This window comes from Schistocerca cancellata, chromosome 3 (genome assembly GCF_023864275.1).
Source record: "Schistocerca cancellata isolate TAMUIC-IGC-003103 chromosome 3, iqSchCanc2.1, whole genome shotgun sequence".
NCBI lineage: Eukaryota > Metazoa > Arthropoda > Insecta > Orthoptera > Acrididae > Schistocerca > Schistocerca cancellata.
This window is the reverse complement of record NC_064628.1, coordinates 675,898,223-675,918,440: the sequence shown is the minus strand read 5'-3', so window position 1 is coordinate 675,918,440 and position 20,218 is coordinate 675,898,223. Positions and strand designations below refer to the sequence as shown.

General features: G+C 44.6%; 1 protein-coding gene across 1 annotated transcript in view; it reads left to right on the top strand.

Moving 5' to 3' along the window:
• The first annotated feature begins 17,534 nt into the window (after positions 1–17,534).
• The window catches only part of LOC126175649 (protein white-like), a 300,070-nt gene continuing 297,386 nt past the window's right edge, over positions 17,535–20,218 (top strand). Inside the window, exon 1 of the mRNA XM_049922541.1 lies at positions 17,535–17,745. Coding sequence (XP_049778498.1) covers positions 17,623–17,745 — 123 coding nt within the window. The 5' untranslated portion in view covers positions 17,535–17,622. The remainder of the gene's footprint in view (positions 17,746–20,218) is intronic.

The following is a 20,218-nucleotide window of genomic DNA, read 5'->3' as shown; positions in this document are numbered from 1 at the left end:
AGCCCAGAATCTACTCTGTAGGAATCAACATGGATTCCGGAAACAGCGACCGTGTGAGACCCAACTCGCTTTTGTTCATGAGACCCAGAAAATACTAGATACAGGCTCCCAGGTAGACGCCATTTTCCTTGACTTTCGGAAGGCGTTCGATACATTTCTGCACTGTGGCCTGATAAACAAAGTAAGAGCCTACGGAATATCAGACCAGCTGTGTGGCTGGATTGAAGAGTTTTTAGCAAACAGAACACAGAATGTTGTTCTCAATGGAGAGACGTCTACAGACGTTAAAGTAACCTCTGGCGTGCCACAGGGGAGTGTTATGGGACCATTGCTTTTTACAATATATATAAATGACCTAGTAGAAAGTGTCGGAAGTTCCATGCGGCTTTTCGCGGATGATGCTGTAGTATACAGTGAAGTTGCAGCATTAGAAAATTGCAGCGAAATGTAGGAAGATCTGCAGTGGATAGGCACTTGGTGCAGGGAGTGGCAACTGACCCTTAACATAGACAAATGTAATGAATTGCGAATACAAAGACAGAAGGATCCTTTACTGTATGATTATATGATAGCGGAACAAACACTGGTAGCAGTTACTTCTGTAAAATATCTGGGAGTATGCATGCGGAACGATTTGGAGTGGAATGATCATATAAAATTAATTGTTGGTAAGGCGGGTACTAGGTTGAGATTCATAGGGAGAGTCCTTAGAAAATGTAGTCCATCAACAAAGGAGGTGGCTTACAAAACACTCGTTCGACCTACACTTGAGTATTGCTCATCAGTGTGAGATCCGTACCAGGTCGGGTTGACGGAGGAGACAGAGAAGGTCCAAGGAAGAGCGGCGCGTTTCGTCACAGGGTTATTTGGTAAGCGTGATAGCGTTACGGAGATGTTTAGCACACTCAAGTGGAAGAGAGGCGCTCTGCATCGCGGTGTAGCTTGCTGTCCAGGTTTCGAGAGGATGCGTTTCTGGAAGAGGTATCGAATATAATGCTCCCCCCTACTTATACCTCCCGAGGAGATCACGAATGTAAAATTAGAGTGATTCGAGCGCGCACGGAGACTTTCCGGCAGTCGTTCTTCCCGCGGACCATACGCGACTGGAACAGGAAAGTGAGGTAATGACAGTGGCACGTAAAGTGCCCTTCTGCCACACACCGTTGGGTGGCTTGCGAAGTATAAATGTAGATGTAGATGTAGAAAATGGCATCTCCGAAATCGTTAATGATCCTATCCCTAAATTTAAAAAAAAAGAAATTAGGAGTATTTTAGACGCAATTAAACATCTCATGAAAGAATCTCAGAAGAAAAAGTTAATTAACGATAACCTAAGCCCACTATTTTGAAGTGTCAGTTCAAAGGACATAAGGAAAAGCACCCGATTCGCCCAGTAGTTAGCAGGATAAACAATCCATATCACAAACTAGCGAGATTTTCTCCAAATAAAATCGAAGAAGCTTTCGCGTTAGAAAACAAATTTTCCGTTAAAATCACCGCTGATTTAATAGATAAGTTAAAAATTACAGAGCGCGTCCCTTCCTGTCAGCTGATTTCCTTTGACATTACAAGTTTGTATACTAATGTTCAGGTAGCTTTCAATCTCAAAATAATTGAAAATAATATCGGGCGACATAAAAAATTAACAGAGCTACAAGTATCTGAACTACTGACGTTATTACAGACAGAACTGAATTACAATTATTTTCAGTCCAGTGGGAAACTGTAAGAGCAACCATTCTGTTTAGCTGTGGTACGTCCGATAGCTGGAATTTTAGCATATACAAGAAAACTTTCTCAAGAGTAATCCCATTTTGAAGAATATAATTCCTTTCTACGTAAGTGACGTAGACGATTTACTCATAATGTTTAATGCTAATGACTAAGATATACAACAAATGTTCCATGATTTTAACAACTATTGTGAGAAAATTGAAAAGAAAAGGAATGATCGTATGGCATTCTTGGCCGGGGTGTCCCATTCGTGTTCGGTCGCCAAATGCAAGTGCCGGCCGGAGTGGCCGAGCGGTTCTAGGCGCTTCAGTCTGGAACTGTGCGACCACCTCTACCAATGAATTTGTGGTGTCACCGCCAGACGCCACACTTGCTAGGTGGTAGCTTTTAAATCGGCCGCGGTCCATTAGTACATGTCGGACCCGCGTGTCGCCACTGTCAGTAATTGCAGACCAAGCGCCACCACACGGCAGGTCTAGAGAGACGTACTAGCACTCGCCCCAGTTGTACGACGACTTTGCTAGCGACTACACTGACGAAGCCTTTCTCTCATTTGCCGAGAGACAGTTCGAATAGCCTTCAGCTAAGTCCATGGCTACGACCTAGCAAGGCGCCATTAACCATATCTGAGAGTCTCACTTGTATTATCAAGAATGCTGTATACAAATGATGGATTAAAGATAAGTATTATAGAAGCTACGTACTTTTCTTTATAGCATTCATTACGTATCCTGTTCCAGACTTCACGCTAGCCGGCGTGTGTGTACGCGTGCATTTCGGCTACTTCCGAGTGGCGTGGCTGTCTTGCAACGCCACAACAGAATTTACTGATAAGAAAATCGATAAAGACAAAGATTTCATTAACGACAACTCTTAAGCTGAGCGCTCCAAGCTCTGTATTAAAATGCCCTACACATCCGCACGCAAAGGCGGCTGCGGAGAGACTGGCGCCCAGACACTGGCGCACTCTGGGATGCTCTCTGGGTCCCTGTGTTGTCTATTAGAGCCTCAATAGAATTAAAGCCTCAGAAGTCCTTCTCAGACACACAGCCGTAGGCCATCCTAGAGAATGGCCTCACGGTAAGTGAGGTTTCCTTATCAGGGTGATTAAAGTACGCAATTAAAGAACTCTATTAAACAATGTTCTATTGTTGTGTTGGGGTTGGTGGGTGGGTCATTGTTGAGCACGTGCAGTATATTTACTTAACCCGTGTTGCAGAAGAATCAAGTTGAGATACGTGTTATTCTTATGGGATTTTTTTGATTCTGTCACGAAATTCAATAAAAATCAAGTTCTTATCAGTTCATTGATCTCTGTTGTTTGTGGACTATGGGGAGGTGGGCGGGCTGCCGTCTTACACGGCTACGCGCTTTGGCTTGCGCGTGACCTTGATTGGGACTTTTAAGTTTCTGTGAGCGCTTGGCAGCCTGTGGCGCCAAGGTTCGAATCCTGCCTCGGGCATGGATATGTGTGATGTCGTTAGGTTAGTTAGGTTTAAGTAGTTCTAAGTTCTAGGGGACTGATGACCTCAGATGTTAAGTCCCATAATGCTCAGAACCATTTTTGAGCCAAGTGCAAGTATTATTTCAGTCGGCGCCACATTGGGCGACTTGGGCCGATGACGAGGATGAAATAATGATGAGGACAACACAACACCCAGGCTCTGAGCGGAGAAGAATCTCCAATCCGGCCGGGAATCGAACCCAGGCCCAGTGCGTGGGAGGTGAGCACGTTAGCACCCAGCTGACGGCACGGTAGCTCAGCGTCTTCGGTCGGTCGGAGGGTTAGCTGCCCTCTGTAATAATAATAATAAAATGAACATATAAAAAAAGAGCTAAGCAGGCGGACATCAGAAAATTAATTTCAGAAAAGAAACAGATAACTTAATTTCCTGGATTTGAAACTAGGATTGCTTAAGAACAAAATCAGCTTTGATATTTTCCGTAAACCCACTTTTGCAGATAATACCCTTCCAGCTGACTCATGTAATCCACATACCCATAAAGCGCTTTTTTTCCGATCAGCAATACATAGTGCAGTACGCACTCCTTTAGAAACCCAGCTAAAGGACAGGGAATGAGAGTAATAAGTTTATTTCTACACCTTTTCTAGGAAATGTAGCACACAGAATACGTAGACTTTTAAATGAGACATATTGGCGCAAAGTTGATTTCTCTGTTAAGAAGAGTCTAAAATAAATATTAACCCATTCTATTAAAACACAAAAATATCGTTTCACATACTTTTGTATTTATAAAATTACATGTAATGATTGCCCTAACTATTACATAGGATAGACAGGGAGACCGTTTAAAGAAAGATATAATAAGATATAATGAGCACCTGCTAAGTAAAGGTAAATGTGTAAAATAACACTTTTAAGTTTTTGTTGAACATCTGCTCCTTCTCCAGCACACGGCACGGAGACTAGAAGGCTTTGAACTTCTGCATAAGAAAAGTAGAGATTTTCAAATGTTTTTCCCACAAGGATGGATTCATTTTAAAGGAACAGGTGTAACTAAAAAATAGAAATTTCCTAGATAGTTGCAGACCCCTAATTTAGTTAAAGTTACAGAGAAATGGCTCGATCTTCCATATGACTATATGATATGTCATTTTATTCGCCTGTTAGTAATAATGGTACTTGTGACTCTCCTTTGCTATGATGTAAATATGTTTCTAGAGGTTTCTCAGGTATGTATTATCTCCGTTCCTCTCTAAATCCCCATTCCTCGCTAAAATTTTCCCCAGGACTCTCACTGCTGTCAACTTAACGTTTAACCCACTTTCTGTGTGAGCTTCATTGCTTTTTAGAAGCGCTTCAAATACTATCACGTTTTTGCAAATGCTTTGGCAGGTAACCATTAGGTTTTTAATATTCTCACCTGTGGGGGCGTTTCTTTGGCTTTTACACTGATGCTTCCCGGTTTCCTATAGTTGTCCGTGATTGGACGGGGAGTTACTTAACCAAAAAAAACCTTATGTATTCCCTACACACAGTCAACTTTCTGGGCAGATGACTCTGATGTTAGTGCACGCCTGACCAATTCATGGGAGCCTAAAGTTCTCATCCCTATGGTGCAAGTCTAGGAAACCACAGCCTAGCTCCTCACAGAACCTTTACAGTCTCTGGTTCAAGCCTTCCACTTAACTCAGAACGAGGAGGGGCCACAATCTGTTCTGGGGACCATGCTGCAGATTTTCAGCTTCGTTAAAAAATTGTGAGCAAGACTGGTGTTCTCAAGCTTCTCTGCAAGTCACTGGAATGATCCACGTATGACTTATGATCCCAGACGAAAGGTATCGTATGTTCCAACGTGTGCCACAATTTTCAGTTTATTGCTCCCTGTTGCCTCAGTGGCTGCCAGAATAACTTCTTCAACATGCTGAATGATCCCCCAGGCATACACACTGAGTACACCTGGCGTTCCTTCCCATCTCTTACTGCTACTTCCTAAGTAGAACTATTATTCGACGAACATTTGAATCGTTCGCAATTAATAAATCCCTACCTATTTGCGTTCGCCTCCTCTTGACACAGGACACAGTATGTTTCCCAACAAGTGAGTCTTACTCGTTCAATTTCGGTTTCAGTGGAAGACGGTACCTTGATCTCGTTCGTTAGGTGGAATGGTGTAATATCCTGAGTTTTTCCTGGCCCCTCTTCTCCTGTAGAGGATACCTAGACCTACCATTACACACCAATCATAGTTAATAGCACGAGTAATGATGGATCCTTTACTTCCCGTGAAAGAGCCAGCATCCACAGGAAAAGACAGTACTTGAGGAACTTTTGGTATCTCTGGTAAATGACTCTCGGTAGCCTTCCCAGCACTCACATTCGCAGTAGTTTCTGATCGATTGACAGCAGTCAGGACTATTTCCAGCTGCTTACGAATAGCAATCAACTGTGTCTCTCCTTGAGAATAGCAAACGCAGCGGGTCTACATTGAGCCGGGTGCAATATTTTTCGGAGCAGTAAGCAAATAACTTTAAACTAAGCTCGCTGATTCTCTTTTAGTTTAGTCTGATATGCTATATTACCAATAACATTTCAGAACTGCAGCAGTTAACAGCCAAAACGAGATATATACTCTATTACCACAAGAGAAAACTTGGTACAAATTTCGTGTTATGGTGATCAACAAATACGACAAAAGTGTTAATTTACGACGAATGCAGACAGTATACACGCTTGTTAAAAGAAAAAAAAACTAATGTGACACATGATATGTTACTCATTTACTGCAACTGTAAATCAGAAACGCCGATTTACCACGAAACAGGCTGTGCAAAACACTTGTAACTTACGAAAATTCTCGGAAATATACGTTTTCAAACGTCTAAAGTTCTGAGAAATATACGTTTATCATGTAAATATATGATGAAATTAGGGTACTATTAGTTCTGAATGAAGATACTTTGGTCAGAAGTTTTTGTAAAAGCGCAAATTAAGTTTACAATTGACGATATGGTACTACGCAATATATCACGACACCAGCACGAGTTTTGGTAAAATCAAACCGACAAACACGTTTAAAATTATGTCAACATTTTGGACCTAAGTATTCGAAACGATTTCTTCTGGCGAACGTGATTTTACTTCGAGACAAAACAAATACCAGAATTCGGCTTATAGAAGTAAATATAAGCAAATAAATGTGCGAGTTGCGCGTATTTTTGCTCATGGTTGATTTTGTGTTCACTTTTGCACTAGCATGTCAAAGATGAACACTGCAGCGTCAGCATATCTTTGAAAACCGATGTGAAGTGTGGAACACAACAAACGCAGGTCCGCTTGGTGCGGCCAACACGCTCATTACATAACGCCTATGCAACTAGGAAACGACGATTTTTATTCCTTATCGTATAATTTACAATCCACATTTCCCGTGTGACACCATCATCCATAACTCCACGAAAAATGAAGATTACTATCTACAACTCCGTCGACAAACAGGTCATTACAGATGGAGCACGAGCGCGGATTGGGGAAAGAGGAGAGGGGGGGGTGGAGGAGAACTTGGCCGTGTTCTTTCCAAGGAACCACCTCCGCATTTATCTTAAGAGATTTAGGGAAATCACGGAAAATCTAAGCGAGTGGGGATTTGAACCATCGTCCTCTGTAATGCGAGTCCAGTGTGTCACCTCACTCGGTCAGAACCCCATGTGCCAAATGTGTTGTACCTGCAACAATTTATTCTGGTCGGTTCATGCAGCGTGGCGTAGTGCTCGTATGTGGGATACAAACCTTAATTGGACACGTTAGAAAACAACATAGATGAGATGTTATTCCAAAGTGAGCAGTGCAATTTAAACTTGTTGGCACGCTAGATTCCACATTGTCGGCTCCCCCCGTTTTTTGCTACTTCTGCTGTGCAAAGCATGGTGCCTGTGAGACTGCAAGTAGGAAACTTTTCCGGATGTAAAAATTTTGCTTATATGCATATACAAGTACATACTTAAACCCAGTTCACAGTCCCTCGTGCGTCTATCGGTCCGCCGACCGGCCTGTCACCCTCTGCCAATTAGCGTCGTTGGATGCGGTACGAAGGGGTGTGCAGTCATCAGACCGCTCTTCCGACTGTTGTCTGTTTTCGTGACCTGGAGCCGCTACTACTCCATCAAGTAGCTCCTCGATTCGCTTCACGAGGCTGAGTGCACTCCGTTCCGGTCCTCCCACCAAAGGTAAAAATTCCTTATGGCACCGGGAATCGAGCCCATATCCTTCGCACGTCAGTCAGCCGCGCTGACCAATCAGCTATGGAGGCGGACAATATACATTTATACAAGATGCTACAAAAAGGTACGGCCAAACTTTCAGGAAACGTTCAAAAAATGGCTCGGAGCACTATGCGACTCAACTTCTGAGGTCATTAGTCGCCTAGAACTTAGAACTAATTAAACCTAACTAACATAAGGACATCACACACATCCACGCCCGAGGCAGGATTCGAAACTGCGACCGTAGCGGTCGCTCGGCTCCAGACTGTAGCGCCCAGAACCGCACGGCCACTCCGGCCGGCTCAGGAAACGTCCCTCACACACAAAGAAAGAAAATATGTTATGTGGACATGTGTCCGGAAACGCTTACTTTCCATGTTAGAGCTCATTTTATTACTTCTCTTCAAATCACATTAATCATGGAATGGAAACACACAGCAACAGAACATTTGCACTGAAATGAGGATTGACACATTGTTGGATGAACCATTCGCAGAAGTGTACCCGTGGAGGCCAATCAGCTGCTGATAGTGCCTGCACACGTTGTACATGGTACGGAAACAACTGGTTCTCTCGTAGCACTCTCCATACAGTGACGTGGTCAACGTTACCTTGTACAGCAGCAACGTCTCTGACGCTGACATTAGGGTTAACGTCAACTGCACGAAGAATTGCCTCGTCCATTGCAGGTGTCCTCGTCGTTCTAGGTCTTCCCCAGTCGCGAGTCATAGGCTGGAATGTTCCGTGCTCCCTAAGACGCCGATCAATTGCTTCGAACGTCTTCCTGTCGGGACACCTTCGTTCTGGAAATCTGTCTCGATACAAACGTACCGCGCCTCGGCTATTGCCCCGTGCTAATCCATACATCAAATGGGCATCTGCCAACCCCGCATTTGTAAACATTGCACTGACTGCAAAACCACGTTTGTGATGAACACTAACCTGTTGATGCTACGTACTGATGTGCTTGATGCTAGTTCTGTAGAGCAATGAGTCGCATGTCAACACAAGCAACGAAGTCAACATTACCTTCCTTCAATTGGGCCAACTTGCGGTGAATCGAAGAAGTACAGTACATACTGACGAAACTAAAATGAGCTCTAACATGGAAATTAAGCGTTTCAGGACACATTTCCACATAACATCTTTTCTTTATTTGTGTGTGAGGAATGTTTCCTGAAAGTTTGGCCGTACCTTTTTGTAACACACTGTATACTACGACCCTAATTAAAATTAAGAACAGATTTTTGACTTACTTTGAGACTCTATTACAGAGATGTACATGTACGAAGGCGTGCTGGAAAGTAATGCCTCCGAATTTTTATGTAAAAATTCTTAAAGCGTTTTAAATAAAACAAACTTCAACCTTTTACATCTTTATTCTTACTGTCTACGGATTTATTTCTCGATGTAGTCGAATGCATTTCTTCCAACGAGAGACGAGTTTGTCGATACCATCACTACAACTTTTTGACTTTGTAGACGGAGCCACAACCTGACCTCCGTTAGCACCGCTTCACGCTATCAAAGTAAAGTCCTCGAAGGTGCTCTAAGTTTTGGAATCAGATTAAAATCGGACGAGGCCAAGTCGGGAGTATATGGAGGATGATCGATGACAGTAAACCCAAGGCTCTGGATTGTCACGGATGTCGCAGCACCCGTGTCCGGTCTGGCATTGTCATGGTGAGGAAGAGGGTTCTCCACGTCTGGACGAACTCTTCGAATTCGTGCTTTTAGTTTTCTGAGGGTTCTGCAGTACCTCACAGAGCTTGTGGTGGTTGGTGCCTTTAGGCGTGAATTCCAAATGCAACATACCTTTAACATCGCAGAACACTGTGACCATATAGGTAGTTCCTTGCTGATGGCATGGTCTTGAACCTTTCTGACGCCTGCGATCCTTTGGGGCGGAACTCCGCTGATGATCTCTTGTTTTCGGAGTCAGAATGGTGTACCCATTTTTTTCTCATGTGTCACACTGTTGTTACGGAACCCAGAGGGTTCGAAGCACGCACAGTGCACATGATTTTCTGTGCTGTAACTCTGTAATGATGGTCTGTACACGCTCTCATGATATACGACAATTAAGTGAGAGCTGCGCCTGCCTTATCAGACGATTTTCTCTCAAGAGTTCAAAAAAATGGTTCAAATGACTCTGAGCACTATGGGACTTAACTGCAGCGGTCATCAGTCCCCAAGAACTTAGAACTACTTAAACCAAACTAACCTAAGGACATCACACACATCCATGCCCGAGGCAGGATTCGAACCTGCGACCGAAGCGGTCGCGCGGTTCCAGACTGTAGCGCTTGGACCCGCTCGGCCACCCTGGCCGGCTCTCATGAGTTCATCAACCCGATTTCGATTAGTCTCGTAGGTTGCCGTACGCTGTCAAACGCGTTGAGGTTAGCACCACCGTTTCCCTTATTACGAGCACGATAAACCCAGTGTCGCATCTTTTTGACGTCAATACAATCATCACCGTACACAGCTTTCATTCCTCTATATATTCCAATTGTAGACACGTTTTGTGCAGTTAGAACCACGATTACAGCATTCATTTTCTTATGCACCGACATACACCGCTCAACAAAAGTTTTGGAATAGTATCGTAAAACGTAGTCTACGATGCTAGAGGTCTCATTGACCTATGCACTTCATGCATAAACAGTTAGAGCCCATATATTGGACAGTGTTTACTACTGGCATAGTCTGTGGCCGTTTCCCAGTTACGTAACCATACCGCTGAAGCAGCGGCGCACCGTGAGCACTCCAGTATCAACAACAGCTTCATTCAGTTTGTGTTCAGCACTGCAGTAACATGCCACGTAGAGGCATACAACACTTAAATAGAGTCAGGATAGAGGCCTTACTTTCAGCAGGTCATGCGCAGCAAAATGTTGTCGATCGGTTACATGTCACAAAAAGTGATGTGTCTAAGTTGTGCAGATACCACCCCAGCAGGAGCGTTTCCTCCACTTGTCAGGTACAGGGTGGCGCACGAAATGTGTTACCATTTTGTTTTTGAATATAAACTTTATTGTCAATACAATCTGAAAGGAACATATACTACAATGAAGAGCCGTCCATGGAGATTTGTTCTAACTCAGCACATGCTCAATATGTCCACCATTTCGTTTCCTAACTTCCTTCAAACGAACACTGAAGTTAGTGATTACCCTACGTCACATGTCTTCAGTAATTTCACTGCAAGCTTTAAGAATAAGTCTTCTGAGCTCCATTAAATCACGTGGATGTTTCGGGACATTTTTTTCCTTTTGGTACCCCCAGAGAAAAAAGTCACATGGATTGAGGTCTGGACTGCTGGGAGGCCAATTTTGTCCGTCATTGAAGCGACTTGGAAGCGTGAGTGAAATGATCCGCATGTCAAAATGCTCGTGTAAAAACTCCAACACAGTGTTTGCAGTATGTGGCCTTGCTCGATCTTGCATGGACCACTGCGTGTTGAAGGGCAAGGCAGTAGCAAGAAGCTGTGGAATGAAGCTATTGCGAAGCATGCTCAAATAACTCTCGCTGTTCACAGTTTCTTCAAAGAAAAAGGGTCCAATAAGTCCGTGACTGGAAATTGCTGCCCACGCTGTAATCCTCGGGGCATAATGTTGTCGTTCATGAAGCACTTGTGGGTTTTCAGTGGCCCAAAAGCGTACATTTTGTTTGTTAACCACACCGTCTAAATGAAAATGCGCCTCGTCTGAAAACCAAACGTTGTTGAGAGTTTCTTCCCTATCCTCCGCCCACTGAGCAAACAGTAGTCTCTGCTGCTTGTGTTCTTCAGTGAGCTTCTGTGCACAGGTCATCTTGTATGGGTACATATGGAGGTCACTTTTAAGAATGCGTTGAACGGAGCATCTGGATATTCCCAGTCGCACTGCTGCCTTTCTACACGATTTCCCGGGACTTCTCTGTACAGCAACTCGTACCGCTTCAATATTCTCCGGCGAACAAACAGGCTTAGGCCGAGGTCGCTTCGCTTCCAATACTGTTCCTTCCTGTACAAATTTATCGTACAACCTGTGGATGGTGTTCTTGCAAGGGACCCATCGTGTGTTAAACTGTTGTCGACAACGTCTCTGAGTCACAACAAGGCTTTTCGTTTCATGAAAAAGTAACACAATTGCCGATCGTTGCTGTGTCGTCAGTTTTCCATTGTCAGCCATTGCTGTTTACTAGTCTCTAGCGGCAGTATCGTGAAATACACGTCATTTCGTAACTCATTTGTTTTTCCAAGCTCTGCTGGTACTGCTGTAGAGATCCCAGCGGGATATCTAATGTGCGTCGTAAATTGCGAAAGAAACATTTGGTAACACATTTCGTGCGCCACCCTGACGTTTCCTGGACAACAGGGATTCACATCTCAGACCAAACAGTGCGTAGACGATTGCATCAGGGTGGTCTTCAATCCAGAAGACCAATGAGAAGTTTTTCACTGAACCAACGGAACCGACGCAATCGAAGGATCTGGGCTCGCACATCAATATTGGACCATTGCAAAATGGAGTAAATTCCTGTTTGCTGACGAGAAAAGGATTGGTTTGCGACCAGATAATAGACGCGTTAGGGTTTGGAGAAGCGGTAGACCACATTTACAGCAATTTGACTGGCCTCCGATGCCTCCAAGAGATCCTAAAAACGATTGTATGACCGTACAGATGTGAAGTCGGTGGCAGTTTCATCCTAGTTGATGACAATGCAAGACCGCACCGTAATGTAGCAGTGTTTCAGTATCTTCAAAGATGCAACATCAAACGAATGCATTGGCCAGCACAGTCCCCAGACATGAATGCAATTGATTAGGCATGGAACCTGTCGACGGTGGCCATTGCATAGCGGCCGAATCCATATGAAGGTCTTCAGGACCTTACAGGAACTGCCATTGAGGAGTGGGACCTCATACCCCATGATAAACTTGTGGTCTCATCCAGAACATGCCTCGAAGAGTGGAAGAGCTCATTCGTGTGCAGCGAGGACGTTCTCAATACCCAGGACTGATAATGACCATCGTGAGATAAAGATTTTTCACTATTTTTCTTTGCCAAATTGTACAGTTAGGAGAAGCCTGCTTTGTTTTGTAATGATTTTTTGTTACTAACCAAAATCGTCCTGATTTCAGAAAGAATTACGTTTATTTTGTGAATAAGGTATTGTACAAACTTCAGTGGGTGTACTATAAGAAGTCATTGTAGTAAATTCTACGATAATCCAATATATTGTTGAGGTGTGTAGTTACGTTTCACGCCGCCATGTTCACGCTACAGTTCGGATCCCACTAGCGGTGAAAGGTTGCTTTGCGGTTGCGAAGCGGGAAAATCGAGTGAGTAATACACATGACATCTAATACCTTAACCGATATTGAGAACAGAATAAAAAAATTCGGAGACATTACTTTTTAGCATGCCCTCGTACATGCATACCCGGCAGAAGACTGTAGAGCTGCATGCTAAAGGGTGGTTGACATTGCACCACATGTTACGATTTCTTCCTATTCTAATCGCGTATCGGGCCCCGGAAAAATCTCTACGCGCCGCTGTAATTAATCTTGTGTTCGCTGTCTCTACGGAAGCGTTACACAATAATCTGATTTATACTCTTGATTCTTCACTTAATACTGGTTTTTGAAACTTTTGAAGTAGGCTTTCTCGGGATAATTGGCTTATATCCTAAAACGTCTGCCAGTTATAGTTTTCCAGTATTTCCGCCCCGGTGTAGAGTGAGTCCAATGAACCTGTGACCATTCGAGATGTCATTCTTTGAATATGTTCAATATCCCCCATTATTCCTTTTTGTATGGCTCGAACACACTTGGACAGTATGCTAAGATGAGACGTACAATTGTTTCGTAAGCAGTCCTCTTTATAGACAGACTGCATTTTCCCAGTATCACGTCAATGAACCAAAGTCTGCCTCCTGCTTTACTTACGAGTTAGCCAATGTGATCATCCTGTTTCATACCATGACGAATTGTTACGATCAGCCATTTCCATAGTTCACTGATTCTGAAGGTGAATCGTTGAAATTGAAGTCATATGACACTACGATTTTGGTTCAAAAAATAGTTCAAATGGCTCTGAGCACTATGGGACTTAACAGCTGAGGTCATCAGTCCCCTTGAACTTAGAACTATTTAAACCTAACTAACCTAAGGACATCACTCACATCCATGCCAGAGGCAGGATTCGAACCTGCGACCGTAGCGGTCGCGCGGTGTCAGACTGTAGCGCCTAGAACTGCTCGGCCACTCCGGCCGGCTACGATTTTGAGTTTTTTGAAGAACATAGCTTTACATTTCTGAACATTTGAAGCGAATTGCCAGTGTTTGCACCACTTTGAAACCTTAGCCAGTTTTGACTGGATACTTGTGCAACTTTTTTCAGACAATACCTCATTACAGATAGCTACATCATCAGCATAAGTCTAAGGTTACTAATCGTGTTAAAAAAATGGCTCTGAGCACTATGGGACTCAACATCTTAGGTCATAAGTCCCCTAGAACTTAGAACTACTTAAACCTAACTAACCTAAGGACATCACACACACCCATGCCCGAGGCAGGATTCGAACCTGCGACCGTAGCAATCGCGCGGTTCCGGACTGCAGCGCCAGAACCGCTGGACCACCGCGGCCGGCTCTAATCGTGTCTGCCAGGTCAATGGCCAAACAGATGGTAGGTGCGAGATCCATGCTGTAGGGTGGATGAGAAAGAACAGTCGAATGAAGTTTTGTGAGCTCCTTTCGGCTGCGTAGACTTGTGTGAGGCCTTGCGTTGCCATGGAGAGTGAGGAACACCTTGAAGTTGTTTCTTAAATTTCACAGCAGTGTGCGGCCAGCCGGCACCTGGGGGATAGGAAAGGTTTTTTGAGACCGTGTTGCGATGATGACAGATTCCTTGCCGAATGACTCACCGTGCTTTAGTGTACCGTGAGTATCAGGAATCCGGTAAAACATCAAATCTCCGACATCGCTGCGGCTGCAAAAAAATGGTTCAAATGGCTCTGAGCACTATGGGACTCAACTGCTGTGGTCATAAGTCCCCTAGAACTTAGAACTACTTAAACCTAACTAACCTAAGGACATCACACACATCCATGCCCGAGACAGGATTCGAACCTGCGACCGTAGCGGTCGTGCGGTTCCAGACTGTAGCGCCTTTAACCGCTCCGCCACTCTGGCCGGCCTCTGCGGCTGCAAAAAGGTCCTCCAAGAACGGAATCAACGACGACTGAAGAGAATCGTTCAGCGTGATAGAAGTGCAACCCTTCCGCAAACTGCTGTACATTTCGATGCTGGACCATCAGCAAGTGTCAACATGCGAACCATTCAACAAAACATCATCGATATGGGCTTCCGGAACCGAAGGCCCACTCGTGGACCCTTGATGGCTGCACGGCACAAAGCTTTACGCCTCGCCTGGGCCTGTCAACATCGACATTGGACTGTTGATGACTGGAAACATCTTGCCTGGTCGAACGAGTCTCGTTTCAAATTGTATCGAGCACACGAACGTGTACGGGTATGGAGACAAACTCAGGAAGCCATAGACCTTGGATGTCATCAAAGGACTGTTCACGCTGGTGGAGGCTCTGTAATGGTATGGTGTATGTGCAGTTGGAGTGATATGGGACCCCTGATGCGTCTACATACGACACCGACAGGTGACACGTATGTATGCATCCTGTCTGATCATCTGCATCCATTCATGTCCATTGTACATTCCGACGGATTTGGGCAATTCCATAGGACAATGCAACATACCACACGTTCAAAATTGCTACAGAGTGTCTCCTTGAACACTCTTCTGAGTTTAAACACTTCCGCTGGCCCCAAACTCCCCAGACGTGAACATTACTGAGCATATCTTGGATGCCTTCCAACGTCCTGTTCAGAAGAGTTCTCCACCCCATCATACTATTACGTATTTATGGACAGCCCTGCAGGATTCATGGTGTCAATTCCCTCCAGCACTACTCCAGTCGAATCCATGCCACCTCGTGTTGTAGCACTAGCCGGCCGCGGTGGCCGTGCGGTTCTGGCGCTGCAGTCCGGAACCGCGGGGCTGCTACGGTCGCAGGTTCGAATCCTGCCTCGGGCATGGGTGTGTGTGATGTCCTTAGGTTAGTTAGGTGTAAATAGTTCTAAGTTCTAGGGGACTTATGACCTAAGATGTTGAGTCCCATAGTGCTCAGAGCCATTTGAACCATTTGTTGCAGAACTTCTGCGTGCTCGCTGGGGCCCAACACGATGTTAGGCAGGTGTACCAGTTTCCTTGGCCCTTCAGTGTATTACTAAACACAAGCCTTAATTTGAGGAATACATTTCTGAGAATGTGCGTCTGGAGAACAGCATTGCATGAAAGTGAATCACGGACAATGGGTAAATCGGAAAAGGAAGAATAGAAGCGTTTGAAATGTGATGTTACAGAAGGATGTTGAAAATTAGACGGACTGGTAATGATAAGAAACGAGGAGGTTTACCGCAGGATCGACGAGAAGCGGGAAATGAAAACATTGAGAACAAGGAAATGTGTTCAGACATCTAGGAATAACTACCACAATACTAGAGACATTTGGTGGAGAGTAAAACATGTAAGGGAAGAGTTTTAACTAGTTCTAAGTTCTAGGGGACTGATGACCTGAGATGTTAAGTCCCATAGTACTGAGAGCCATTTGAATCATTTTTTTGAAAGGCAAGACAGAGATTAGAAGAATGAACGAGTAAAAGTATAGTCGCGTGGCATTGTTGGCTGGGAGAACCGTAAGGGACTACTGCTCACGAATATCATTTAGGGAAGTGACGAGCTTAAGGTCACCATTCGACGGACAGATCACCATCAACTCTGTCACCTGCTCTTATTTCGTGAGAAACTACAGAGAGGTTTGGAAATTACTCCAGGACGTGGGCGTTTGAGTCCGGTGGTCAGAAACTTTCCACCATAATCCCTCCTTCCTTTTGCTGTAAAAGCAAAGGGGAAGTAGCCAATAGAACATGGCATACGAAGCGGTTACGATCCAAGTACTACCCACGCCCGACGTAGCTTAATTTCGGTAGTCTCACGAGAACCTGGGTATGCAACGAGGCAAGGCTGCTGGCTGTCCAACAAGTAACTGACGACATTCAGTGCAAGTATTACTCTGATGCGAGGGTAATCCCAAAAGTAAGTTCTCCTATTTTTTTATAAGTACATAGACCTGTTTATTTCTACAATGGTTTACATCAGTTTACAGCTTGAACATTTAGCTATTTTTCGACATAATCACCATTTCTGTCGTTGCATTTTTGTAGACGCTGTGGCAGTTTTTGTATGCCCATCGGAGCTGAATCGCTCTCCGGCCAAATGTTTTTTTTTAGCCTAGGGAACAGGTGACAGTCACTGGGCGCCAAGTTAGGACTATAGAGCCGGTGGGTGATTATGTTCCACTGAAACTGTTGCAGGAGAGCAAACGGTTTGCCGAGCGATGCGTGGGCAAGCGTTGTCATGGAGAATGTGTACGCCCTTACTCAACATTCCTCTTCTCCGGTTCTGAATCGCCCGTTTGAGTTTCTACAGAGTCTCACGGTAACTGTCAGCGTTAATTGTGGTCCTAGCGATTCAGCTCCGACGACAAGGTGAAAGAAGAGGTTCATAACTTTCTGAACAGCATGGCGGCGAGCTGGTATGACATGGGCCTACAAAAACTGCCACAGCGTCTACAAAAATGCGTCGACAGAAATGGTGATTATGTCGAAAAATAGCTAAATGTTCAAGCTGTAAACTGATGTAAGCCATTGTAGAAATAAACAGGTCTATGTACTAATAAAAAAATAGTAGACCTTACTTTTGGGATTACCCTCGTATAATGAAGAGGTCGGCACAGTTCGTGGCTGTCAAACTGTTGCCAGCCTCCCCCACCACCACCACCACCACTACCAAAAAAAGGAATAGATTCTAGTGTTTCCCAGGCACCCCTGACAGAGGTGCATCGTATCCTCCGTAGCGCGTGCCAGGTGAGAGGGGATGGCGTACGGCGCCGCCTGCAAACCAGTCTGTTACGTAAAGCGAGGCCGGCGGACGGCGCGCGGTTCGTCGCCAGTGCGTGCGATGGCGGCCTAGCATCCGGAGACGCCGGTAGCTCGTTCCCGTACCTCAGCACACAGAAGGCGTACACACAAAAATGACACACAGCGAGAGCGAACCGCTGCTCCGCGACTCCTCCGGGGGTTCTGCGGCATCGGCGGGAAGCGCGAGCAAGAAGGCGAAGCCCGTCTCGTACAGCGCCGTCGCCGACACCTGCTACGTGAGTACACAACGCCATGCGGCCACATTTTCACTAAGAGTCGTCTCGTCGTACTCTGCTTCTGTGAACGCAGCTGTCCGAAATCGGACGCTGCAAACATTCTAGCGCTTCCTGTAGCTTTCTGGAGTGTTGCAATCACTAAAGAAGAGGAATTTTCGGTTACGTAATGTATGGAAGTGTACCAACGTTTTCATCCCCACGCAAATTCGGCAAATTAAGTGTGAAGAAGAAAACTAGAGGGTAGCTGAGGGGAAATGATACTGGTAAAACATAATTGTGTGCCTGGTAACATAATCTAGTTTCAGGAGCGTAGAGGTGTACCGGTATGAAATGAGCGTTTTTTTGTGAAAATGAAACACTAATTTTGAATTGAAAAGTAAAAACATTTTATTCAAAGTACTGACCATTGCTTTCTATACATTTTGACCACCTTCCTGGCAATTTGTGGACACCACGCCAATAGAAATGTTCGTCTTTTGAAGCAAACCAGACACCCAATTTTCGACTTCTTCGTAGGAATCGAAGTGTTCCTCAGCCAATGCGTGTCCCATTGATGAAAACAAATGGTAGTCGGAAAGGGCCAAGTCTGGTGAATACTGCGGGTGGGGTAGCAGCTCCCAGCCAAGTGTTTTGATTGTATCCTGAACCAGTTTTGCTTTGTGTGTAGGTGCATTGTCGTGTAAAAAAAAATTACTTTGCCATGTCTTCTGGCCCATTCTGGTCTTTTTTCGATCAATGCATAGTTCAAATTGATCATTTGTTGCCGGTCGGGGTGGCCGAGCGGTTCTAGGCGCTACAGTCTGGAACCGCGCGACCGCTAGGTCGCAGGTTCGAATCCTGCCACGGGCATGGATGTGTGTGATGTCCTTAGGTTAGTTAGGTTTAAGTAGTTCTAAGTTCTAGGGGACTGATGACCTCAGAAGTTAAGTCCCGTAGTATTCAGAGCCATTTGAACCATTTTTTGATCATTTGTTGTCTGTAGCGATTAGTATTCACAGTTTCACCGGGTTTTAGAAGCTCATGACACACCACACCTTTCTGATCCCACCAGACACAGAGCATTGTCTTCTTGCTGAATCGATCTGGTTTTGCAGTCGATGTTGATGGTTGTCCCAGATTAACCCATGATCTTTCCCGGTTAGGATTCTTAAAATAAATCCACTTTTCACCGCGAGCAACAATTCGATGCAAAATTGATTATCTTTCATGTCTCTGAAGCAAAATTTGACAAATGGTTTTTCGGTTTTCCACCTGTATTTCATTCAATTCAGGTGGCACCCATTTTCCACACTTTTGGATCTTTCCCATAGCTTTGAAACGGTCAGAAATTGTTTGTTGTGCAACATTTAGCATTCCTGCCGTTTGCTTCTGACTCAAAGTATCATCTTCATCCAATATTGCTTGCAATTCGGCGTCTTCGAACTTTTTTTGGTGGTGTTCCACGTTCATCATTTCTTACATCAAAATCATTACTTCTGAACCGTTGAAATCATCTTTTGCATGTTGCTTCTGATAGAGCATGGTCACTATGTGCCTCGACAAGCATTCGATGCGACTCTGCAGCACTTTTTTTCAAATGAAAACAAAAAATTAATGTTTCCCGCCAATCATCACTTTCTGGTACAAAATTCGACGTTGTTAACACGATGAAAACATACGATGTTACTTGTTCCATGACTTGATGTATACTAAATATCTTTGACACATGTCATACCAACCAAACAAAAAAAAATTAAGGCTCGTTCACAACAAATGTTCCCTATCGACACATTTGTATCTTAACGCCCATTTCATACCGGTACACCGCAGTATATATCCGAATATAAGCCGCACATTTTCCTCGTAATTCGGACACGAAAAATTCCGGCGCGACTTATTTTCGCGTAGAGGTATTTTTACGCAACGTAGAACGGGGATCCTTGTTCAAATTCCTGGCACTAGGTGTTATTGTTCCTTGGTGTGAGGACGGAAACGGGGTCCACTCAGCTTCATGATGGCAACAGAGGAGCTACTTGAATCAGGCATAGCAGTTTCAAGGTTTCACGGTCTGGAAGTCGACAACGACCTGAAGAGCGGTGTGCTGACTCCATAACCCTCCATGCATCATCCGCATGACGTCACAAGGTGGAGAATGACACGGATGCCGGTCGACATCGCCTGGTCTTCGGAGACCGATCGCATAGTTAAAATCACTCCACCCCATGACTGGCGCAATAGCACTGGTACAGCAACTGTAATAAATGTTTAGAACAGAAAAAAAGCTGTCTTGGTGGTACAAGATAGGTTTATTTAATCTACACGTGTGACGCGTTTCGCTTATTCTTGGCATCATCAGACAATCGATAAAAATTTTTGCTAATCGTGACCGAGGCGTCTTACGTAATTAAGAGACCCATAGAACTGGGTGATAACAGCCAGACAGCAACTGCCAGTGGTTCATTATATCATCCATGAAAAAACCGCCCCATCAACA